We start from the raw sequence: 26,243 nt of genomic DNA on the forward strand, positions 1-26,243 counted from the left end.
ATCTCAATAGCATTTAGCAGTGCTTAGTCTGTGGGGGTGGGGGGTGGGGCTCTCTGTCTCATCACGGTGACTGGCAGAAGTAGGAAATTAGTGTGTTCTTCTCCCACATCTTTAGAACTTGTTGAAATAGTACCAGTTATTCCACCAAGTCCCTGTAAACAAGTTCTAGTTCACATTTAGGGCTTGTTTTTATTTTCTTTACGGATCTCAGGTTCCACAAGCACAGATAGCAGTCCCTGCTCACAATTATGAAACCATGATGGAGAGACAGTATCCGGCCAGAGGTAGCTCTGTCAGAGAGCTGGAGCAAGGATTTGTGCTTATGGCTCCGTAGGTGTCCTGAGCTGGGTACATTAGGCAGTTGTCAGCCTATTGTGATATAACGGATGGTATTTACATGAGACACTCCTACTGTGTACCCTGGTGTGTGTGGATCCCAGCAGTAGCGTCTTTTAGAACAGCAATTCTCATCTATCAGATATCCTGCATATGACTCATAACAGTAGCAGTTATGAGATTAGGAGTGGCAATAATTTTATGGTTGGGGGTCACCACAACACGAGGAACTGTATCAGAGTACCACAGTGTTAGGAAGGTTGAGAATCACTGTCTTCGAAGGACTGCTTTTTCTTAGAAACATGAAGATGAAAGGCGGTGTGTGGAAGATGATCTCTACCAAAGTCAAATGTTTGCAAACTTGACCATTTTAACTCCCATTAAATACAAATTTTCTCGCATTGCACCTCAAAACAGAGCTTGTTTTCTGCGGTTGATAATTACTGGTTTTGACTACTTAATTATGGTGCTTCTGATTGCTGTGCAGGACGGTTTAACGCTCACCTTGGCACTGGTGACTCTGTAGTCTGGGATGCAGATGGGCTTCCGTCTGTGCCTTTCCCCTTAGCACTGCAGCAGGCAGCGCTGTTAGACGGCTGGCGGCATGGAGGGGTGGCAGCGCTGGGCCTTTTCGCCTTCTCTGTGTACCTTACTTGGGAGGGAAACTATGTTGACCACTTGCCATCCGTTTGCCACATATTGCTGTATAATTTGGAAGTCAAATGCTTGTGATTTATCATAACTGTTGAGCTCAGGCTTAATTTAGTTTCAAGCAATAGCAAGAAGAAATTCCATTTACGCTGTCAGACAACCCCTCCCCCCTCCAACTTTGAAACAATGTGCTGCTCTTCATAAGAGATGAAAATGTGAGCTTGCGAGTGTTTACTAACACGTATGTATCTGCTCAGCTGAGGCTGTGCCAAGGATAGGTGTTGAGGGATACAGTAAACAAGAGACACAAATTCCCATTTGGCTGGTAGATCTCTGTGAGTTCAAGGCCAGTCTTGGCTTCATAGTGAATGCCAGGCCAGTCAGAGCCACACAGTGAGAACCTGTCTTAAGAAACAAAACAAAACAAAACAAAACAAAACAAAACAAAACAAAAAGTCCTAATGAACATGTAATATGGTGGTACTTGGAATGATTTGCTATAGGATTATTAACAGTGTGGCATGGAAAGGCACACCAGTTTGGACCTTAGGGTGCCAGTGTCTACAGACTTTAAACTTAAGAAAGAAAAAGAAATCAAAAAATACTTACCTAGGTCAATGTGAATTACTTTTAAGGTGTAAGATGTGTTTAGTGACCAAGGACCCCAAAGCCAAATGTGTCTTGGATTTGAAATCACCATTAAAAGCTAAAAGGCAAGACCAGAGAGGCGATTCATTGCATGAGAGAGTAAGCTACTTTGTAGAGGACCCAGGTTTGGTTTCCGGCATCTGCTTGGGACGACTACCTGCAATTCTAGCTCTAGCTAAGGCAGGTCTCAGCTTGTGGGATTTGACCCTTTTGGAGGTCAAAGGGCCCTTGCACCGGGGTCACATAGCAGATATGTGCACACCACATACTTATTTATATCATGTTTTATGCCAGTAATGAATTACAGTTATGAGGTGGTGATGAAAGCAGCTTTATGGTGGGGGAGAGGTCACCACAACATGAGGAACTGTCTTAAAGGGTTGCAACATTAGGAAGGCTGAGAGTCATGTTCTAGGGGATCCAACTCTGACCTCTGCAGGCACCCGCACTCATGCCAACATTCCCACTCATAGACACAGACGAACCACCAACCAGAGAGCACACACAGGCTGGTCCTAGGCCTCCTGCTCATGCGTAATGATGAGAGCTTGGCCTTCATGTGGGTCCTGAACAGTTGGAATGGGGGCTACCCAAGAGTTGTCGCCTGTAGGTGGGACATGTTCTTCTAGCCAGCCCGGCCTTGTCTGGCCTCTCGGAGACTTGGGATGCCAGGTTGGGGGGATACCAGAGAAGGGGGGGAAGTGACCAGGAGGGGGACAGTGAACAGGATGTGAATAAGTGAACAAATAAACAAACTAAAATAAGTGGGAAAAGACTGTGAATGATAGGACTCTGTTTGCTTATTCCAGTTACAGAAGTTGAGGGTTGAGGGAGCGGATTGGAATTTAGTTGTTGATTGAAAAGTTGCCCATGAGATGGGCTGGAGAGATGGCTCAGTGGTTAAGACTGACCGAGGACTGGTGTTCAACACCCAAATGGCAGCTCCCAATGCCTGTAACTCCTGTTCCAGGGGCTCCAACACCCCACACCGACCACAAGACACACATGCAGTCAAACAGCAATGTACATAAAATAAAAATAATTTAAAAGTGTAGTCTGAGAGAAATGAGGCTAAAGAGTTATGTGCATGTGCATATGTATGTGTGTGCCTTTGTGTGTATGTGTGTATGTGTGTGAATGTGTGAGTGAGTGTGTGTGTGTGTGAGTGTATGAATGTGCATGCGTGTGTTTGTGTGTGTGTGAGTGTTTGTGTGTGTGTATGTGTGTGAATGTGTGAGTGTGAGTGAGTCTGTGTGTGTGAGTGTGTGTGTGAGTGAGCGTGTGTGAGTGTGAGTGTGTGAGTGTGTGTGAGTGAGTGTGTGTGTGAGTGAGTGTGTGTGTGTGTGATGTGCATGCTATACCACACATGTGAAGGTCAGAGCGCAGATGCAGGGGGTTGATTTTCTCCTTCTACCATGTGGGACCTGAAGATCTCCCTCAGATTGCAAGGCTTGGCAGCACATGCCTTTACTCTCCAGCCTGCTCACTGGCCCTAGCCCAGTTCTTTTATGGCAGAGGTAAGGTTAGAATCTTGTCACAGCTGTGACAGGCAATCAGGTCCTTAGACTATGTCAAAGCTCAAACTGATGATCTCGTTGAGTTCCAGAGAGAACAGTCCCTAAGAAGCTGGAGGTGATGGGGTTTTCACTGAAACGCTTCTAGCCTTTAGACCACGAACATGAGGGATAGGGAGGAATGCAGACATTTAAATGTCCTCTCTGTGTCCATTCAGAAATCGCTTATCTGAAACGCGGGCTGTAACTGGCATGAAATGGCTTTCCCTAAGTAAAAGCGACTTTAGTTGCACTGTACGGCTTCCAGCTCAACACAAAGGATGATCAGTTTATTTTATTTAAAAAGTATTCAAACAGTCTTATGGATGACATCAAATAACCTACATATTACAGTGTACAAGTTAATGCTTGTAATAGACATCCACCCATGAAACTTAGGACCACATCAGAGATAATAAACTGTCTCGGGGGCTGGGGATTTAGCTCAGTGGTAGAGCGCTTACCTAGGAAGCGCAAGGCCCTGGGTTCGGTTCCCAGCTCCGAAAAAAAAAAAAAAAAAAGAACCAAAAAAAAAAAAATAAACTGTCTCGGTCTCTAAGCTTTCTTGTGTCTACTGACGTTATCTCCTTCTTGACACTCTCCCTGTCTCTCTCCCTTCTGCTATCAGCAGTGTTTTAGAAAATTGTGTAAATCGAAACATAGTAGATAGTTGTTTTAAAAGTTCTTTTTGTATGTTCTCTCCCTCCTTGTGTGTGTGTGTGTTTGTGTGTGTGTGTGTGTGTGTGTGTGTGTGCGCGCGCGCGCGCTCGTGTGTGGGAGCACAGATGTCACAGCATGTTCATGGGTATTAGAAGATAACCCATGGGAGATAGTCCTCTCTTTCCCCTCCGTGGTCCTGGGGATGGAATTCAGGCAGTCAGGCTTGGTGGCGAGTTCACAAGCCTTAAAGAAAAGCCCAGCTTTGACTCCACATAATCATTATGGGACATTATGGGACATTATGGGACATTATGCAGTTCTGCTTCCGAGGTCCTTCCTGTCTCTTGCTGAGGAGTTTTTAATTGTGTAGTCATCGCACTTCCTCTCGGGTCCCAACTTTAGATGGTTGCTCTTCAGGAGCCCTTATTGGTAATCCTTGCAGAGACAGAACATTTCTGTGCACACCCACCCACACTGGCTCTTTTCTATTCATAAAATATAAAGCAGGGGCTCCCTGGGCTGTTCTGGATGCCACCCCTGTTTTGCAGCTGAGGTGAGCTACCAGACGCTCATTTGCTGGATCAGGTGTGGCAGGGTTGTTTCGGGTCAGAAGCAGAACCCGCGATTTCTATCAGTGTTCCCTGGGAGTCTTGTCTTTACTTGGGGTTCATAGTGGAATGGCCGTGAATGGCAGTTACCCCTTTAGCCTCACCAGAGAGATGAGCTAAGTAAATTATTCCTTCGTGCACAGGGATTCTATAGGGTTGGTTGAGATGCTGATGAGCGTGAGATGGGCTCCATTAATCTGGTAGGTGGACCTTCGTGCACAGGGATTCTATAGGGTTGGTTGAGATGCTGATGAGCGTGAGATGGGCTCCATTAATCTGGTAGGTGGACCTTCGTGCACAGGGATTCTATAGGGTTGGTTGAGATGCTGATGAGCGTGAGATGGGCTCCATTAATCTGGTAGGTGGACCTTCGTGCACAGGGATTCTATAGGGTTGGTTGAGATGCTGATGAGCGTGAGATGGGCTCCATTAATCTGGTAGGTGGACCTTCGTGCACAGGGATTCTATAGAGTTGGTTGAGACGCTGATGAGCGTGAGATGGGCTCCATTAATCTGGTAGGTGGACCTTCGTGCACAGGGATTCTATAGGGTTGGTTGAGATGCTGATGAGCGTGAGATGGGCTCCATTAATCTGGTAGGTGGAAGATGATACCTCCTTTGACCCCTGTGCTGTCTTGATTCAGTAACTTGCTTTCCATGTCGTTCTGGGTGTTGGTCAAGACCGATTGCTTTTTGGTTTCTGTAAAGTGATTAGAGAATATACATAGAGACTTGTCAGTTAATCATCCCTGAGACTGACCTGCCTTTCTGTCTACTGTTTCTTTTGTTTGTTTTTTTTTTTAATATATATAGATGTTCTGCCTGCCTGTATGACTGTGTACTACAACCATACCTGGTACCCGAGGAAGAGTGTGGGTACTAGGAATTGAACCCATGTCTTCTGGAAGAGCAGCCAGTGCTCTTAGCCACTGAGCTATCTCGCCCCGGTCCAGCTGCTCTTAAGGACTTTGCTATAGCCTTGATGAATTTATTGTCTGCCTCTGGGTCTGGCCTTCCACATCTCTGCTCCTCTGAAGGAAAGTATAGGCTGGCCTGGGAGGGCAGGTTCTTTATCTGGTAAAGCCAGCATGTGCATGTGGGGTTAGGATGGGCAGTTGACAGGTAATTAGGAGATAGGAAAGAGTCCTGAGAGCATGCCAAACAGACCCTGCCCCTTGTATTCTGAGCATACTCACCCATCCACTATAAGAGTTAGCAGTTGTCATGGCCCATTTCGTTGTCTGGGTTCTTTCTGGCCAAGTCAGTTTTTCTGATGTAGGAGCAGCCATGCTGAGGCATTCATGTGTCTACTGTCCCTGGATGGAGGAACTTGCTGTATGCTGACCAACCAGTGGCACCGTTTTGTTTCCCATGTCTTTCAGGTTTCTAATTCTGAAGAGTCTAATGGCAGCAACGGTTAGAGTTTTATGAGCATAAGAACCATGGGAGACAACTGTGTCTGTTGTGTTCTTAACAGCTCAGTTAACTGCTGGATTGTGAGTCTGTTGCTGTGGACTGACCACTCCCACTTCTCTCAGTGTGGAGAGGAGAGGAGGTAAAGAGGAGAGGCTAGTTTGTTGTAGTGGTGAGCTAGGGTGGGGTGCAGGCGCAGCAGAGAACTCTGGGTGTGTTTGGTTTGAACTTTGTGTACAGTGGTTATTTGGAGTCTGTTGGTACAGTGTACTCTGGCAGCCAAAAAAAGAAAAAAAAAAGCTTTCCTTGGGCTACTTAAGAGCACTTGTTCTTGTAGAGGTCATGGGTCTAATCACCCATGACTCCAGTTCCAGGGGATCAGTTGCCTTATTTTGACCTTTGTATGCACCAGGCCTGCGTGTGGTATTCAGACTTCTATGCAGGCAAACTCTCAGACACATAAAATAAATGAATAAGTCTAAACAAAAAAAAATTTTTTTTTGGTTCTTTTTTTTTTTTTTTTCCGGAGCTGGGGACAGAACCCAGGGCCTTGCGCTTCCTAGGCAAGCGCTCTACCACTGAGCTAAATCCCCAACCCTTAATGTTATTTATTAGTATTTCTCTCTATATTGTATGTATTTTGTGATAACGGGCTTGTGGGGGCACGTGAGCCACAGGGTTGGGGGCTCTGGCACATATACCATAGTATGCATATGGAAATTAGATAACGACTCTGTGGAGTGAGTTCACTCCAGCCCTAGGATTTCACTGCCATGTCTGGCTTTTTATGTGAGAACTGGGAATCTTGATCATTTCAGCTTTGAAAAAAAAAGCGCTCTACTTTTTGAAAGCCTGTTATATGTTTCCTGGTAATCTATTGTGTCTATATTAATTTAAAATCCGTCTTTTCTTTTTTATAAAGTCTGTTGACATTTATTGACTGCATTTAAATTTAATGATTACTATGGGAGAAATTAATACCTTCATGATACTGTTTCTCCCTGTCTGGGAACAGAGTACCTTTTGCATATTCATGCATTAAAACATTTTTTCCAGAGCAGGAGAGGTGGTTCAGAGGTTAAGAGGGTCAGAGAGCACTGGCTGTTCTCTCAAAGGACCCGGGTTCAATTCTCAGCACCCACATGGCAGCTCAGAACTTTCTGTGCCTCCGGCTCCAAGGGATCCGACATACTCACACAAATATACATATAGGTAAAACATTAAAAAATGGAAATAAAATATATAAAAAAAAATTAAGTCTTCCTATAGCATTTAAAATTTTGTTTATGTAGGCTAGTATCTACCTAAATTTGACCAGGCCGGGAGTTTGGAATGGTTTAGCCTATAGTAGAAAAAGATCTTGCGGTTTTCAGGTTTCTCAGAAATTCCTCTTTGGGAAAGATGGTGAGGCCCAATGTTACCTTTTCAGAAGACCACAGTGTCACTCACGTCCTCAGAGAGAGTCTTGCTGCTTCCTTGGCACCCGTGTGCAGATGTCTTATTGACCACATTTGTGCCTCTGGGTTGTGGAGCCACCAAGAGGAGCCTTCTCTTGGCTAGGAAGATGTCTCAGAAGTAACCCTGAAGCTGTGTTAGGTCTCTGAAGGGAAGCTGAGAGATTCTGAGCAGCCGGGTCCTGACAATGAAACCCTCCACTGGGGCAGTGTTGCAACCTCACATAAGTCGTTTGTGGATTAGGATGGTGTCCACACTGTCCTGTTCTCTGGAAGCTTGCCTATAAGATGAAAGGGGAGAACAGGTACACAGTCTTTGCAAAGGCTTTGAAAGACTGCAGGATATAAGGCTGTGTCGACGCAGAAGGGCAGGAGCTGAGGGAGAGAATGGTGATTTGCAAGGAAGAGGCTGATAGCACAGCTGCCCGCCCTCCACATGAACTGAGAATGTTTGCAGCAGCGGACTAGGTTGGCTTATGAAGGGAAGGAATAAGCTTCCTGCCTGTGGGAGCTGGAGGCAGGGTGACACCCACACCTTCCCAGGGTGGGACACGTGCATGGGGACAACTGCAAGGTCTTCCACAGCACTTCCGGTTTCAAGATTTTATTGTTCAACATGCACAGTAAACTTAAGGTGTGTATGTGCCTAACATAATTTAATACTAGCTGACTGTAGCTTCCATGACTTGACTTGGTAGCTTAATTACACATATAGAAGAATATTTTATTTTATTTCTTAGGACTCATAACTGCTTAGATATAGCAGGTATAGGTTTTTCTTTTAATTTTCTATCTATCTGTCTGTCTGTCTGTCTGCCTGCCTGCCTGCCTGCCTGCCTGTCTACTCATGAATACAATCCCCAGCAAAGAGTACAAGACTTGACTGGCAGAGGCAGGCTGCCTGTTTACCAACTCTGGCTTTCCTTGTCTTACAGTGTGGCTGCACACATTTCCCAGCTTGCCTTGTGTGGAGCTTTAGTCTGCTCTGTAAATATCAGCTGCCGGGAACTGTGGCCCATCTTCAGTCCAGGGCTCTGCAGAAACAAGTGATCGCCTCACACTTTTATGCCTCCCTCCAGATATCTGGATGCTCCAGTGAAGATGTTTTGGATGACGGAGCCACAGAGCAGCTAGAGCCAGGCTCTTTAGATCACAGCAAGGCAGAGCAGCCTTGGGCTGTCGTGTGACCCTCTGTCTCTTTACATACTTTTTATGTATATTTACTATAGCACCTAACCATAACTAATGCATAAAATTAAAAAATACTAAGAGTGCCTAATATATCTCTCCCGTTTGTAACCTGTTTCCTCCTGCCATGGATAAGCACTTAGGAGACCTCAGTGACTACAATCACCTTCACTTTGCTACAATTGTATCACTTACACGGACATCCTCAGCAAGTGTGGATTACTGCTTGCATTCTGGAATCTTTAGTGCACTGTGGTTATATGTTTACATACGTGTGTTTTCTGCGTGTGCTCAAGACCTGTGTGGCTGCTCTTGAACTGTTGACTTCAGCTCGTGGTCCTGTACCGTGCCTCTTGAAAGGGGCTATTACTTCCATCACTCTGTCCAGGGTTTCATTGGATGACTATCCACAGTGTGCTTGTTCATTTTGCCATTGAAGATTTTTTTCTTCCCCCTCCGGAGCTGAGGATCGAACCCAGGGCCTTGCGCTTGCTAAGCAAGCGCTCTACCACTGAGCTAAATCCCCAACCCCAAAGGTTTTTTTTTAAAATTCTTTTTGCATGTGGCCATTGTGAACAATATCATGTTTGAAGACTGTTGTTTATTACCTCAATCGATGCTCATGTTCTACCTATAAGTAAGTAGTGGAGTGGTTGGCTACATGGAGACTGTCTTCAGTCTGTAAGAAAATGCCAAGCAGTTTTCTAAAGTTGATGTTGGCCTTGTGTAAGAAATCTCATGACTCAGACATTGAAGTTTGCACATAACACTATCAGACTTAGAAGACTGGCGTATATGATGGGTGTGTAATAAGGTCTTATTTAGGGCTTAGCTAGTATCCACTCATAAAGGTTTAAAACATGATTCTTTGTTTGTATTTGGGCTTTGTTTTTTCTGTTTGAATTTGAGGTTGATTTGTAGCAGTTTGTGTTGGCTAGAAAGGACATTGTTTTATAGTTAGCTGCATGTGAGTTTTACCTGGAGAAATCATAAAAAAGATCAGTCCCATTTCTAATGCAGGGATAGCCAAGAGTCTCTTTAACTTTCCAGTGTATGGCTGTGCACTAGCTCTACCAGATGGAGCTGAGAACAGCATCCTGAAGCTGAAGATGTTCTTTCTATCTTTGCAGCCTGCTGAGCACCCTTGACCTTTGACCCTTAGCTGTCTGCCTCATTCCTTTTTCATTCTCCTCAGTGCAGCGTCTCTCAAAAACTATTATACAAAACATAGTATTGCCAAGTAGCATTAGAAGGGGCATCCCATAGAAGGCAGTTGGTGTTTGCGATCTTTGTAATAAGGGTGTTTGAAACATTGTTTCAATGTATTCTATATACAGTGATTACTGTTCTGTTGGGAACAGGATCTCATTATGCTAACCAAGCTAGGGTTGAACTTCCTGGATTCTGCCCTGGTCTCCCAAGTGCATGCATATGGCACTATTCCTGGCTACAAAACTAATTAGACACGTTCTTTAAAGAAATTACTCACACTAAACCTTCGAAGTTGGTGCATATTTGCACTTAAAGCCTCTCTCAGTTCAGAGAGTAGCCACAGACAAGTGCTCATGGCCACGTGTGGCTCGTGGCTATCAAAGTGAACAGTGTAGGTGGGTCAGAAAATTGGCGTGGTGAGTGCATTGTTTGTTCTACACTGAACGCCTGGGGACCCCTCCAGTAAATAAAATTTAAAGCCCAAAAAGAGAAAATGCAGTCTGTTGTTCAAGCAGGGTGTGACTGTGTACATTATAGACACACACAAAAGCCTGCTCTCCCTTAGCCTGTGAGAAAATAGGAGAGGTCCTGAATCTGCCATGTCTGCTGTCACTGTAGAGTGGACATGTCACTCAGGAAAACTCAGGTTTGAATGCCTTAAGACATTCTACTTAGAATCAGGCTGCCGGCTCTGGGAGGTCAAGATGGTTAAAATAGGAAACAGATAAACATATTAGTGGCCAAAGCGGTTTCTCTCATTCTGCAACTTATTTTCTGATTCACCAGCTATTTTCTGTTTTTTTCTATTAAAAACAACCCAGCGCACCACATATTCAGCCAGTGCAGCTATGAGTGCTGTCCAAAGCCAAGGCGCACACGTACCGTGAAGGAAGCCACTATTAGAGAAGAACCGGAGATACAGATAAAAGGCCAGCCGCAGACTGACAGATGCTGTCTGCAAAACAATAGATGCAAATAAAGACATCTTAGTCACAAGGAGAATTAAACCTACTAGAAAAATATGAGAAGGCTATCAAGTAGAAGGTTAATGTCCGACAGATCTATTAAAAAATGACATTTAAAAAAAAAGTAGTGAGATGAAATCTTCTGTTCTCTAACTCAGCAAAAAATGCCAAGTCTGGCAGTACCAGATGTTGCTAGGCATGTGGAACAGCGGCACTCACGGCTGAGTGAGCCTGAGCAGGCCCAGGCTGCTCCGGAGAGCAATTTAGCGGATGTAGTTCAGTGGAAGATGCTTGCTTATCTGTGAGTCTGCACCCACACAGTCAAGCAGCAGAGTCCTGCTCAACAGGCCAGCAAGCACGGTGCAGTGTGCGCCTCAGATGGACGTACGTCAGAAACCAAGTGTTAGGAGTAACGGCGAGAGCTCAGTCTGTTTTTACCATTTAGAAAGTTACACATTCAAAGTGATACACTATAGAAAATGCATAAAAGTGTGAAAGCACAGAGGAGTACTACAGTCACTTTTAGACGGGTGGATGTCTTGTGAGGAATGGAGGGGACAGGGTTGGGAAGGCGTTTACCCAGGAGGCACTATTGCAGGCGTAAGCTTGCGCACACTGGGCATTTCAAGTCTTTTTCTGTTCTTTCCTTCATCTAATGTCTTGATGTCTAGTTTTCCTAGGCTGCAGCCTATGGAAACAGAGTAGCCTATGGTTGATACGAGAGAACGGAGTTGATGGTTGAGCATCCTCCAGTAAGCGCAGTGTGGTAGATATGCACAGACTCTATGGTGATGACAGTGATGCTAGCCTGTGGTACACACACAGCAGGCTTGCTAGCCTGTGGTACACACACAGCAGGCTTGCGTCAGCAGAGGTGTGTGTTTAGTGAGTGCATGTGTATGCATAGGCCAGCTTCGCTCTTACGCTTTAGCTTGTACTTCTCACCTGTTATACATCTTGGTGGTCATCTTCCGTGTCAGGACAGGCAAATCTTGCCTGTCTCTTTAACAACATTAAAACATTTAACCACATCCGATTTGTGCTTTATTTTTCTGGCTTGTGTGGTACGTTCTTCTTCTGTGTGACTTTTTTCCTACTGTCTTTTAAGAGTTTTTGGTATACATATTTTAATTTCCTTTTTGAGACAGTCTCACTGTGAAGCCCAGCCTACCCTGATCTTGACTCTCCTCTAGTCTCACTGCCCAAGTGGCTGGCAGGAGTGTATTTTAAAGGGACTGGCCCTTTGTCATGTGTCTCATAGATGTGCATATTTTTTACATTGTTACTTACAGCGCGTGGGTTTTGTTGCATAGGAGCTTCAAGTATTTATGTAGGAAATCTGTTTGATTTATAAATTAGCATTGTTAAATTATGATTTGGATTAGTAGGATATATTTGTTTGCACTGTTATCCAGGATGTATACTTAGGTGCTCATTTTTACATCTAGTCAGGATAAGCTAGGATTTGCTGCAGTAACAAGCCATTGCTAAGACAGGTGTAAAGCACCCTTTCTTCCATCTCTAAGGCAAGTATAAAATATCATTTCCTCATCTCTCCATGTCTGGACATAGGTTCACACAGAAACTTTCTCTCCTCATCATTTCTGGGACACTGTAGACAAAAAGGTGGATCTGACCACGGTTGTTGTAGCACACCATTCCTGCTTCCAACCTCCCTCCATAAGAGCTGGGATGCAGTGCCTCACTGATGGGCTACCATGCTCCTTACAGTTGGAGAGATGTTTTTGGTTTTATTGGACATTGGCATTTATAAATTGTCTATGCTGTGTTGTCCAGTGTCCTTGCGTGGGTCACAATGTTCCCACAAGAGACTTTCTTTTCTGTGGTTTTGCAGTATTTTCCCTCATTTATTTTTTGCCTTTCCCCCCCTGATATATACTCTTAAGATCTTATATAATTAAAAAAAAAAAGCTGTCAATCTTTTCCTTTATAATGTCTGTGGTTTCTCTTTGGAAAAACTTACGAAATTCCTAATCACTTTTACAAATTTATTTGGAGACATTACTACTTTCTTTGAATGTCCTGTAGTCAGTGTTGTCACTGTTACTTAGAAGTGGCAGAAGGCCCTGAAAGTTTGTCCTTTGCTGCTGAAGACAAGCACTTTGAAGATAACTTCACTGGTGTGTCTCAGGCGGAGGCTGTTATGAGTCTTTTTTTGGGCAGCAGATCAAAAGGCGTCTTCTCTGTGAATGAGGAGGTTAGCGACTCGGTGTTAAACTAGCTGAGAAAGTCTCAGTTTTCTTTCTTCCCATCGTCCTATGTCTCAGTTAGGGCTTCATTGTTGGGAACAGACACCATGACCAAAGCAGCTCTTCTTATAAAGGACAATGTTTAATTGGGGCTGGCTTACAGTTTCAGAGCTTCAGTCCACTATCACCATGGTGGGAATGTGTGAGCATGTAGGCAGACGTGGGGCTGGTGGAGGCCTGAATGTTGCTGCCATCTTCATCTGAAGGCAGCAAAAGGGGACTGACTGTTTCACCAAGAGTGGCTTGAGCGTATATATAACCTCAAGGCCCGCCTCTACCCTGACACACTTCTCCCAGAAGGCTACACCTACTCCAACAGGGTCACACCTAATAGTGCGACTTCTTAAGAGTCAAGCATTCAGACACATGCGTCTGTGGGGGCCATACCTATTCAAACCACATCCTGACTTCCTCCCATTTCCTATTTGCAAATTATCAGGTCACTGGAACAGGATGCAGCTCTTCCTCTGTGTAGGGAGAGATGGGTTCTAGATCCCACCAGATATGAGAGTCTATGGATGTTCAAGTCCCTTCCATAAATGTACAGCATTTACCATTCAGCACACATTTTTCCATTGACTTAAATCATCCCTGGGTGGCCCGAAATGCCTAGACACCGAAATGCCTAGACATCGTACATGCTCTGTGAACAGTTGCTTCACTGGACTTTTGGGAAATGGAAAGGAAGAGTTTGTACATGCTCACTACAGATATGTTTTTTCCGGGTACTTTCAACTCATGCTTGGTTGAATCAGTGTGCAACCTGCAGAGAGAAGTGACTGTATTGCTGTGTGTGTGTGTGTGTGTGTGTGTGTGTGTTTGTGTGTGTGTGTGTGTGTGTGTATACACACAGGCACAGAGGTCAGAAGACAATGTGCAGGTATTAGGTTTCTCCTGCCACCACGTGCGTTCTGGGCATTAACTCAGGTTTTCAGGTGTGGTGGTGTGTGCCCATTACCTGCTGTGTCACCCCACTCACCTGTAGCATGTGATATTAAAAAACAATCCTCGGTGTCACCATCATGATCTGTTCCCAGCCCAGGCCCACGTTTTCCCTTTTGCTTAAGCCTGTCTCACCAAAGCTGGCTTTGCCTCTCTGGAGCTTCGAGATGCTCTTTCCTCCCTGTGCCTGGCTGCTGCCAAACGTGCTCAGCACTCCCAAATTTCACCCGCTGGCTGGGGTGCACTCTGCAGACCCCTGCTCTGCCGTGGTTACCTTTCCCTGGAGCTCAGTTGAACCGCCACGAGATGGAAACCACCAGACAATCTTAGTTTAGAATCAGCAGATAACACAACCGCTGGGCTCAGAACCGAGCATCCTAAATTCACCAACCATTCTATGTCAGGAATCTTCTGGGGGCGGATCCTCCCAAACAGCTCCTGGCCTCCTACATCAAGTGCCCCCCCTTCAGTAAGTCCCTCCTCCCAGCTTCCCTCCTCCTCTCAGACCCAGAAGTCTCCACTCTTTCTTGCTCAGTGATTGGCTTCTTGTATTTATTATTATAATCAATTAGGGGAAAATTCCGCCACACTCGCCTCTCTTAGGGTGTGGGTCATATTGGAAAGTAGGGAGAAGGGTCAGAGAGAAGCAGGAAAGGCAAAAGAAAAGAGGGAAATACAGGGTAGGGGCTGGGGTGGGGGGGATCACATAGCACATGGACCACGATGGGTCAATCCTGTTTTACAGAGCGATAGATGGTAACTTTAGGCCTTAATAGTTTGAGAATACATTTAAGCGCCATCAAGACAGCCAGCCCTCCCAAATGTGTCCTCTGACTTGCAGTGCATATTGTGGTGCATGCACGAATGCAAGCACTCATGCAGAGAGAGAGAGAGAGAGAAAGAGAGAGAGAGAGAGAGAGAGAGAGAGAGAGAGAGAGAGAGAGATTTAAAAAGTAAAAGAAGAAAATAAAATTCTTTTATTCTAAACTTTTCTTTTAGAAGAAAGTATATATAAAAAGTTGACCTGGACTACATCAACTTTCTCTCTCTCTGTGTCTCTCTCTCTCTGTGTCTCTGTGTCTCTGTCTCTCTGTCTCTCTCTGTCTCTGTCTCTGTCTGTCTCTCTCTCTCTGTCTCTCTCTCTCTCTGTCTGTCTCTGTCTCTGTCTCTGTCTCTCTCTCTCTCTCTCTCTCTCTCTCTCTTCCCCTCTCTCTCTTTTTCCTTTTCTTTTTTTTCAGGTTTTTTAGACAAGAGCTCATTGTGTAGCCAGGCTGGCCTCAGGCTCACAGTCCCTCCATCTCAGGAGCGCTGGTGTTAACAGTTGGGTGCCCCGTCCCAGGTGTACATCGAATGCCTTGGATCATGTCTGGCATCTCTGTAAAGCAGCTTGTTGTCTGCTAAGTGAGAAAGGATGGCCACACATGTAGAATATACAGCATCATTTCCCCACAAGCTACTCATCCCTATTTCCTGGTCTGGACAGGCGTTATCATCTTCCACCAATGGCTCTTGCCTTTTCTCATGCTCTCATGGCTTAGCCGATACTGACATCAGGTGCTCTGATTGGTCCACATGACCCTACTGTCCCAGTAGGACCGGGTTCTCTCGCCCCGGGGACTGTAACAGCAGCCTTGTACATGGTCTCTACACACACCTTGTTTTGTGCCTTCCAAGGCAGAGGCGCACGTGCGCGCGTGCGTGCGTGTGTGCGTATGTATGTGTGTGTGTGTATATGTGTATATGTGTGTATAGGTGTGTGTGTGTGTATGTGTATGTGTGTGTGTATGTGTGTGTCTATGCATGTATGTGTGTGTGTGTATGTGTGCGCGCGCATGCGTGTATGCGTGCACAGTGCCTTCTTTATTAAAACATCTTCAATCTTTTATATTTAGTAGCTAAAGGCCTAACTATTACACACAGTGGCCATGCCGAGCTCCCCGACATCTCTCACAGGTACCCATTTGCCCTTACATTACTGGGTCTTCAGTCTGCCCTTTACTGTCCAGCGCTGGGCTCTCACTCTTCAGGACTCTGTACTGGAAAAAAGAATATAGTCTTGTATGTCAAAAGTTGTGATTGTGTGGAATGAGGCCTGGTCTCACTGTCCTTGGTGTAAAAGAGCTAGAGCTAAGGATTGGTGATCACAAAGAGTCTCTGAATCTCACCTTACTGGGCTTCTGCCACAGTCACAGTTTCCTTTATGCCATATAAACATGTGAGGCGAGAAGGGCATGCGCCCTGGGGAGAAAAAGCTCCCCGGGTGGTAGTACCCCGCTGGTGTTGGGGACCACTGGCCCTGCCTACCATGTCACCTGCTTTTGACATTTACCGGTCGAGCTTGTTCTTAAAATATTTTCTGTACAGCTTCTAAAAGACTCTCTAACGTCTGCTGATGTTCCTGTGTGTCTGCTCGCTTTTTCTGTTAGATTCTAGTTACCCTCGGATAGGGTTAAGCCTTATGTTTCCAGATTGCTTGTGTTTTGTCTGCTGCAAACGCTCTGTAAATTTCTTGCTTGATTAAGGGATATTTGGGAGAGAGGGTTGAAGTGCTTGAAAGTTTTTAAAGTCTAAGGAGCATGTAGATAGGTGTTAGTAGTTAGCGTCAAGAGCAGTGACTTTTCTAGTGTATTTGGCTAATTTTGGCTAATGTATTTGGCTAATTTTCAGAAACACAGTTAAAACTCTTTAGGAGAAGCAAGTGCTAGAACCCATCAGAAAGACGTTTGTCTTGCACTTGGTATGTTTCAGAGGACAGTGGTCTCACAGACACAGGGAGTAGTGCTGGCAGTTCTTCTCACAAGCCAAGGCAAGAACCTACTTGTCTGTGACTGTAGGAAGAGGATGTTTTATATGCAGGCTTTAAGCAATATTTTCTTGCACATTTCCTAAGAATGAGTTTCAGAAGAGAGAGTGGGCACTTTTCCTTAGCTTCATTAAGCAGGAGACCCTTGTTCTCAGGCCTGTCGGTGGGGAGAGAGCAGCCTCAGGCTTGCCTCTGCATGTGAGGAGCTTGGCTCTGAGCATGTGAGGGTTAAATGGTAGCCCTGTGGGAACATGTCTGATTGTTGTCATTCACCCTGCCCCTCCGCTACCTAAGACACAGTAGTGACTCCAGAAGCCCCACTATGCTCTCACTTCCATGGACAGTCCTATGTCCCCATCTTACCAACTTCTGGAGACTTGGGGGAGCTGGACCCTGCCCTGAGCATTGTGGGAAACTTGGAGCTTTACTTCTCTATTAGTTGTGAAGACCTGAGTCATCTGAATAGATTTCTCTATCCCTTCACCACAGAGTGCCCTGTGCTTTCCATCCCTGTGTCTTCACTGTTGTCCCTTCCCTTCAAGCTTGCCACACTTGACCTCACCTGGGCACACCTGTCTCCTGCCAGGTGCAGTGCAGGAAGTGGATATTGACCATCACCCAAACTTAAAGCTCCTCCCAGGGAAACGCACTACTTATTGGTTTGGAGTTTTTTAGTTTTTGTTTTTGTAAACTAGAAGAACTCAGTTTTATATGAACTGTGGTATTTTTTTTTTTGTCCTTAGAATTTAAATGTAATGTTGAAGTTCCAGTCTATTGCTAACACAAACTTTTAATTTTTCTTTACAGGTCAACTTTGTAGTGTGCCAACTCTTTGCCTTGTTAGCAGCCGTTTGGTTTCGAACTTATCTACATTCAAGCAAAACTAGCTCTTTTATCAGACACGTAGTTGCTACCCTTTTGGGCCTTTATCTTGCATTTTTTTGCTTTGGATGGTAAGTAATTATTTTGATCATGTTTAAATGAATGCTGTTAGGTAGATTTGAGAATCGAGTGTAGAGGGATACATTACACAGGGACTTGTTCTGAACTGTATTTACAAAGTGTTCAAGGCTATCTTTCAAAATCTTCTAGTCTAGCAATGAGGGGTTGGGAATTGCACCGCTTGGTTTTTATCTTAGAGAAGATTTTCTTTTTATAATTTATGAACAGGGGCATGAGGAGTTATAAAGGCAGCCTGTTGTTAAATAGTTCTTTTCACTCATCTTGCAAATATTTTATGCCAAGACAACCAATAAATTACTGTGTTGTTTGTTCCTTTGGGTTTTCTTGGTGCTGTTGGCTCTGACAAGTCTGGGGAAGCCCATCTGACTGACTCCTGTACTGTTAGCACAAGAGGCTTTTGTTTGTTCTTGGAGGAGAAAAATTGTTTCAGAGAGAAAGGTTTTTACTTGGGATATCTCTCTCTGTCTGTCTCTCTGTCTGTATCTCTTTGTCTCTCCATCTGTCTGTCTATCTCGCTCTCGCTCTCACTCTGTGTGTGTGTGTGTGTGTGTGTGTGTGTGTGTGTGTGTGTGTCCCAGTCTTCCTCACTGGGTTATCCTGAGAGCTTACCCTTCAAAGCACTGCCTGTGCTACTTGGCACCTGTGTCATGTCTGACAGAGGAAAGCAGGACAGGGAGGTGCTCAGTCACTTTTGGGCTTCTTGGTGACTCACAACATTCCCTCCTGGATGAGCATTCGCAAGTGCTTACCATTCACAGATGGGGACTCTGGGCTTGCTCTTCTGCAGACACCTCTCCGAGCTAAGAAGGCAGTGGGCTGTACTCACTGGGTCTCTGCTTGGTTTCCATGGTAGGATGGATGGCAGGTGTCACTCCTAGGCTAACGTTTACTTGTCTTTAGGGGTTTGTGTTTTATCCTAACAAGGGCTGCAGTATCTGGTATTTCTTAATCTGCCCTTTGCCTCCAGCAATTGCGAATGTTTCCTAGGAGTCTATGAAAATTCAACTAAGAATAATTTATCTGTGTCTTTCATAAATCAATCAACTGAGCATAATCTATTCCATCTCTGCCATATTGCTTGCCCCTGGCTACCTCTCTAATAGGTTATGGTACTGGACTGTCTGTGGCGGGTGTATATAGTGTTGTGATTTTTGCCATTGTCTTAAGATCCAAGCAGATGGTCCTTTTTACTTTTTGGATGACATCAAGTCTGTATAATCGCAGTTTTCTCAGGTTTCTGCTTTGACTTGGAGGAGGTAGTGTATATTTTTAAACATCATAGAGCTTTTCCAACATAGATTAATGTGAGGGACTATAGTACTCTCATTATCCCACTTAATAGCTACTAAACCCCCACCCTTATTTTATCTTTCTCCCACTTCCTAGAGCATCTTGAAAGGTATCTCAGTATGTACATTCATCATTAATAGCTAAATATTTCCTATGTGTGTAGCATGTTTTCCTGAGGGTTGGAGACATTTCTAGCTGAGGTTGGCCTAGGATCCTGTGCCTGCTGTGCTCTGTGGAAAAGCTGATGCCTACAGTGGGCAGGGGAAGGTGGGGGTTGGGGCAGGGTGAGTGCCTCTCAGTCCTTTGCTGAGAACTTTCAGGGTGTTAAATCTTCATGGATACCTTGTAACACAGCATCATAGATAACAGGCTTTAACTCAAGGTTAAACTGTCAAGTCTCAAGTTACATATGGTAGCAAGATACTTATTTGCTTAATTGGGTTATTTTTAAAAGAGATAATTTTTTTAAAAAAAATTCTGTAGTTAAGAGGGAGGGAGCAGATAGCTTCTGTTAACTGGTATAACTTAGTGATAAGTATTATGGTTTCTTGTTTAGCTTCCCATTTGTGCTTTTTGTTGTTATTGTTATTGTTGTTGTTGTTGACAACTTCCCTTTGGAGGACATATTTGCTCTGTAAATAGAATTGCTCACTTCACCTACTTCTGTTCAGCCCCCCTCCCCTTTTGTCTTAGTGCCTACAAGCGTCTTATAGCAATTATTATTCATTTAATTATCTTTTGATAGGGCTATACTGTATTAATTGGCCACTGAGGTGGCTCGGAGGGTAAAGGTGATCGAGGCGGCCAAGCCTACTAACCTGAGTTTGATCCCTGGGAGCTACGTGGTTCTGTCCAGAACTGAATCCTGCATGTTGTCCTCTGACTTCCACAGGACTATAGGCATACCCATGTGCACAGGCAACAACAATACACGGATGTTATAGAAACTTCTCAGGAGAGTACAGGGTAGTGAAAGCTTAGACTGTGAAACCTGTCAGATCCGGATGGATATCAGTGCTCTGAGACTGGCAGCTGCTGTCTCCTTAGCTTTATTTGTCTGTAAAATGGAACTCGAGATTAATTTCCGAGGCCTGGAGCACCCCCGAGGAGCACCAGACCGTGCCGATTAGCACGAGCAGGTCTGTTACAGGTGACTGTTCCTTATCTGAAATTCTTGGCATTAGGAATGTCTGACTTTGGAATATTTACATCTTTCCTGGCTTTCCTGGCTGAAGGTCTCTAGTACAGAAACCTGCATTCCGGGATACTCCAAAATAGGAAACTTTTTTGAGTGAATTTGTGGATTAGGGAGGCTCAGACTGTGCTACGGTTATCCAGTTGGTCAAGATTGGGCATTTCTCTGTTTATCCAATCCCATTGTTACCATTTGTTTCAGATAGTACTGAAATTAGCTCCCTCTGTGCCTCTCTCTAGAGCCAGTTGACACTTTCTATAATCCCAGAAACCTCAAGTGGCTAGAACTTGCTTTCTGTGCCCATGGTACTAATGAGGAGTAGTTCAGTGAGGGGCAGTGTGAGGAATCTCTCCAGTAACTCTGGTAACTGTGTAGAGCAGGGACCTGCTGCCATTTGTGGAGTCCACAAGTCAGATGAATTCAGCTGCTAAACCTGACTTACCACAGCAGCGAAGGCTAGCATGTCGACTAGATGCCTAAACGTTACTCCACATCAGAAAAGCAGCTAAGCGTGTCAGGAGAGGAGCCTCAAGACTGTCAAGGCACGAGGGCAGGGTGACATTTGAGGAGTAAAACTGTTGCCTTCAAAGTCTTCGTGCCCAAGGAAATTTCCCCAGAAAAGGGAACACTTTTTTTTTTTTCCCGGTAATCCTCAGCCCTGTTCCTCAGCCCTGTTGAAGAAAACTTGAAGCATTAAAGTCCTTCCAAGTACATAACAGAATTCAGTAACATTCCTAAGGGTCTGTCAGTAGACTGCTGGTGCTGATAAATAAGATATTTCAATTCATTATTTTAAAGTTTCTTTCTATTTTCATTTGTATTTGTATATGTTTTCCTGTCTCCATAGCCCTTTGATTGTAGCAACACCACAGGTCATAGCTGTTTTCTGGATGTGTGTATGTGGTGTGTGTACCTGTGTGTGGGTGGAGTGTGTGTGTGCGCGCGTGCGAGCGCTTGTGTACATGCACAGTGCCTGTAGAGGTGCAGACTGGCCTTGTGGTGGGTGAAGGGCCTATCTTCTACAGCCTGTTTTGGGATCTAGTCCTTATTTGTAACTTATCTATAGAAAATGTGTAAGCATTTTTCCACATTCATATTATCTGATAGTCTATGATATAGTAATTCTAATCATGTGTTAAGATTCTTATTAATACATTTTACATAACAATTGCATAAGTTTACTCTAAAACATGGCATCAAAAAGGGAAGTTGAAGGAGAGCAAGTGTGTGTGTGTGTGTGTGTGTGTGTGTGTGTGTGTGTGTGTGTGTGTGTAGGAGTGGAGAGCACGTGCACATATGTGAGCTCAGGGATGGTTTTGGTTGGGTTTGGTCCCAGAGGTCTGTATCATATTTTGCCTACAATTTGTGATGTGACTAGATAAAATAGTTTTGTCGTTAAAATGCTTGACTTCCGTATTGGGATATTAGAAAGGACTGACATGCAAACCAGAGTGTCTACAAACATAGTAACTTACTATATTTTTGGAAGGAAGTGTGTTTGACTCGAGCCGCTGTGCTCTGAGAATAGATTTGGGTGTTGTTAGTAACTTGTTCTGTGAATGGCACTTCAGAAGGTCAGCACAAATCAGAAACACTGCTGCTGAGGGATGTTGGGGAAATAGGAATTCTGCCAGGACATTTCTGAAAGCCATGCTTATTACTCCTTTTAAAATGACTCTTCCCTGACTTATGAAGAAAGTGGCAGTCCTCCACCCAAGCGGCTCCATGCTGCTTTCCCGCCGTTAGGGTGTGTGAAGTGCTGGGGCCTTTAGCTGGGGATGGGCCTTGGTTTTATTTATCTAGCTCCTTTGGCCTGAGGGATAGGTACCCTGTCCAGGGTGTTTGGCTTGGAAAGGTTTAAGTCTCTTTTTTCTTTAGCACGGGAACATACTTTCCCGTCTTTAGCATTTGAACTTGATGTCTGTGTCTGCTTCTAACACAGTCTTCCTCTTTACAGGTATGCCTTACACTTTCTCGTACAGAGTGGCATTTCCTACTGCATCATGATCATAGCAGGAGTGGAGAGCATGCACCAGTGAGTATTGACTGCGTTCACTGAGCAGAGCCCGATCAAAAGAGCAACAGAGGCACACTTACTACACGGCAGTACTCCACAAGGGCGATGATTTCTTAGGGAAGCAACAGTGTAAAATCTTGGTGTGTGTCCCTCCCCTGTCTGTGCGAGTCAGCTGACATTTGACGTGAAGGACTGCAGTGAACCTCTGGCTCCTACCTATTAGACTCTAGGAGAACTCCGAGCTGTGACAAAAGCCGGATATACCCTTAAGGGCAGAATTGTTCCAGTTTAACAGCTACTGTTGTACTGGTGGTAATTAGCAGTGAGACTAGAACAGAACTAAAGTAAGGAGATGGAGATTTAGAAGGGAAATCTAGGACTGAGTAGCTCGAGGGAACTCTGGGAAGGAGACAAGGAAATAATGCCCCTGTTCCTGGCTTGAACACTGAAGAAGTAGTAGAAGCAGTTTCCCAAGGTAGGGATTCTGAATGTAGAAACCATATGGAGGGGTAACTAGACCCCTAAAACTGTTTGGTATGCAGTAAACATTTAATGGGCATTTACTGAGTCAATGAGTGCTGGCTTAAGCCGCTGTGAGGGGTGCACAGCAGTGGCTGAGTTACCAGATAGCTGGCACGGAAGTGTAAAAGGTGCTTGAGAGACCCCGCTAGTGACGTGCGGCAAACGGTGTGTGCAACCAGATTTCTGAATTCCTAGAACGCATGGATGGCTCTGTGAGTTTTGCATAAGAAATCACAATCTTAGTGCTTGATTAAGTCTAGTTTTATTTTGTGTTCCGTGGTTGCCTCCGTGGGTCATCTCCGGTTGTGATTGGCTTGTCAGGCTTCTCTGGCACAGGGGCGAGAGTGTGGGGTATACATAGAGGGTTTAGTCTGGTGGCTTGCACAGCCTGAGGCTGGCCGTCTACACGCTGGAGAGCCCGAGGAGCCAGTAGTCGCTCAGTACAGAGCGAGGTGGGCTGAGGACAGAAGTGAGAGACGTGTGGCTCCAGCCTGAGGCTCGAGGACTCGAGGCCTCCCGACGGCCATCGCTGGGAATCTACACTGACGAATGGAGTATGATCCTGGGCCACAGCACCCACCTGGGAAGATCCGAGGGCAAGACACCTTGGCTGGTTTTCTCTGCATTTTTCTACTGGAAAGTTGGCAACCCTCATTTAGGGCAGGGCCCTTCTGACTTGCTGTCCCAGGCTTGTTTTTGGAAATGCTCTGACAGACAGACCTAGAAATTTGCTCTGTGAGTCTCTTAGGTGTCCCTCAACTCAATCAAATCGACAAGATTAACCTTCACGGATTTGGACTTGGTTCCCTTCCCCAGCCGTGCTAGCTTTCCTCTTCCTTCTGTAGATGTTTAACTTTGATAAGAGGAAAAAGAACATTTCGATTGTGTTCTGGGCGAAGCAATCTTTGTATCATTACAACCGTATTTTAAATGTTTAAAGAGATTATTTTTATTTATGTGTATGTGTGAGTGCCTACTTGTCTGAATGTGTATCACGTGTATGCAGTGCCTTCGGAGTCCAGAAGAGGGTGTTGGGTCCTGTGGAACTGGAGTTACAGCCACGAGGATGCTGGGAGCCCTACCTAGATCCTCTGCAAGAGCAGGAAGTGCTCCACTGAGAGGTCTCTCCAGTCCCTACAGACCTATTTGTAAGCCTTGAGGAGCTAACAGGCTCAGGGTGATACTTCATAATGATGAAAAGAGTTGTGTTTCTGACCCAGATAGTAGGAGGAGAAGCAGATGAAATTGCTGGAAACAGAGGAGTAGGCTGCTGGAAACTGTGATAGGCTTTTGTGTTGAGATGATAGTCAATTCATAGCTTAGAAAAAAGAATTACTCCTTGTCCTGAAAGGCAAGAGTTGTCAGTGGAGTCAGTGTCCTTACACTTCAGTATTAACTAACTGATTAATTAATAATTAATTAAGTATTAATTCAGTCTGAAGGGATCAGGCCTAACCATGTGTACTTATGAACAACACTAAGTGGATTCAGTAGTGTGTGTGTGTGTGTGTGTGTGTGTGTGTGTGTGTGTGTACATGTGCAACAATATTAATTATAGAAGAAGATGTCATGAGTTTGAGGGGGAGGGGCATAGTTGGAGAGGGAGGAGTAGAAATGGTGCAGACATTATTCATATATGAAACAATAAAATTCTGCACTTGGATTGTAGCAGCTGCATGTCAGGTGCTTGGGAGCCACGTGTCTGGCATGTTGAGTGGCGGTTTTGGCCAGTGCACGTAGAGAGCGTTTCTATCTTTGGGACAGTTCTGGAGAGCGCTGGGGTGATGTGCAGCTCAGTAGGATGAGTAGTGCTGCCCTTCACAGGAACTTTTCGGGGAGAATGTGTTTCTTGTTCTTGCACTATTGTGGGCACTAGCACTCAGTGCTCTGCTCTGTCGCTGCTGATGGGCTTAGCGGGAGGTCTGGTCTTTTGAGTTGTCAGTGTTAAAAATGTAGTGGGAGGATAAATAATTAGAAACGTGTGTTTTGGACTCTTTTCTCATTGCTTTTATTTCAGTGCACACACAAGACTTCACCTTTCTTTCTTGTTTTCTCCGTGGTAACTTACATTCCTTCTTTTCAGCATAGTTTTACATGATGTGTATATTTATTTAAAGAACCAGAGTTTAAATCCTTAGCAGTGAAATCTCTGTCCTTTTCTGAGTGCGTAACAGTTTTGTGATTTTTATGATATTCATTATATAATTGTTCTGCTTTATGTAACATTACCATGTGTTAGTTAAAATATTTTAATGTACTATAGACTTGATTTCTATAGTTCCCTGCTTAAAACACTCATGTGCGCTGTATCGTTCAGATCCATAGCTAGATAATTTGTCATTAGAACTTAATCCAGGGGCTACAGAGATGGATCAAAAGTCATTAGTAAAGAGCACGTGTTCTGTGTGTGCCAGCATTTGCAAGATAGAGGCAGGTGGATCACTGTGAGTTGGAGCCCTGCCTGGTCTCCAGAGGCAGTTCCAGCTCAGCCAAGAAGACTCTGTCTCAAAAGCAGAGCAGAACAAAGGAGCACTTGCTCTTGCAGAGGACAGGACCCACAGGGTGGCTCATAACCACCTGTAACTCCACTCCTAGGGGGTCCCATGACCTTTTCCGACCTGGGGCACCAGGCATAAAAACGTCTAAAAACAAAACAAAACAAAAAATCTATTCTGGAATCCAGTGTTTTCTCTAGATAGTATTTTCATATAAGTTTTGGAGTTGGAGGGGAGGTTTAGGTGAGTTGGGGGAGGGTTTAGGTGAGTTGGGGGAGGGGTTAGGTGAGTTTTGGAGGAGGGGCTAGGTGACAGTCACCCAGAAGAGTGTTTAGAAGCAGAACAGCCTGCATATCTTACTAGTAGGTCTAGGCTGCTATGACAAAATGCCAGAAACTGACAACTGATAAAACAGCAGAAACTTATTTCCTTGAAATTCTGGAGGTTGGACAGTCCAAGATCAAGTGGCAGTAGACTGTATATCTGGCTAGAACTGGTTCCTGGTTCATACTCAGCCCTCTTCTGTCTGTGACCTTGAGGTCAAAGGTACAACAGTTCATACTCTTGGTCTCCTCTGTGAGGTCTTCTTTAAAACCCCTGTATGAGGCTCCTGTATGATATTACCATAATCAGAGCCCACCTCCAGAAACCCTTGTGTACACATTAGGTGTCAACACCGGCTCTTGAGGGACACAGACATTTTAGATCACTATGGACTAGGATATTAACTCTCCTAATTAATATAAGGAGATCTGGGCTTTTGCTGGATTCACCCAGCATTTTCCAAAGCAGGATTTGGCAAACTGTCTCAGTAACAGACCATATGGTGAACTTCAGGGTCTGCAAGTCATAGAGCCTTTCTCACAACTCTCATGCACTCTCTTCTTAGGATGCAGAAGCAACAGGAGTGTACTGTGCTTTAGTAAAACTGTGTTTACAAAGACAGAACTGGGATAGATTCAGCCAAATCACGACAGCACAGGATCCATGCTGTGTTTCCTTCTGTAGGGAAAAACGGCTTTCTAAGCCCACATGGGCGTGCCGAAGCCCAGTCTCCT

At 44.7% G+C, this 26,243-nt stretch overlaps 1 protein-coding gene across 7 annotated transcripts in view; it reads left to right on the forward strand.

Moving 5' to 3' along the window:
* Window positions 1-26,243, forward strand: part of Mboat2 (membrane bound O-acyltransferase domain containing 2) — a 126,465-nt gene that overhangs the window by 28,034 nt on the left and 72,188 nt on the right. For 2 of the 7 annotated variants that reach the window (XM_006239985.5, NM_001108016.3), the window contains exons 2-3: window positions 17,511-17,656; window positions 22,109-22,186. The exons of 2 other annotated variants lie outside the window; for them this stretch is intronic. In XM_006239985.5, coding sequence (XP_006240047.1) covers window positions 17,511-17,656; window positions 22,109-22,186 — 224 coding nt within the window. Of the gene's footprint in view, window positions 1-17,510; window positions 17,657-22,108; window positions 22,187-26,243 lie in introns of those variants that run through there. 3 more of the 7 variants (XM_063261893.1, XM_063261891.1, XM_039112211.2) reach the window with 2 other exon arrangements.

This window comes from Rattus norvegicus, chromosome 6 (assembly GCF_036323735.1).
Source record: "Rattus norvegicus strain BN/NHsdMcwi chromosome 6, GRCr8, whole genome shotgun sequence".
In the NCBI taxonomy this organism is placed as follows: Eukaryota; Metazoa; Chordata; class Mammalia; order Rodentia; family Muridae; genus Rattus; species Rattus norvegicus.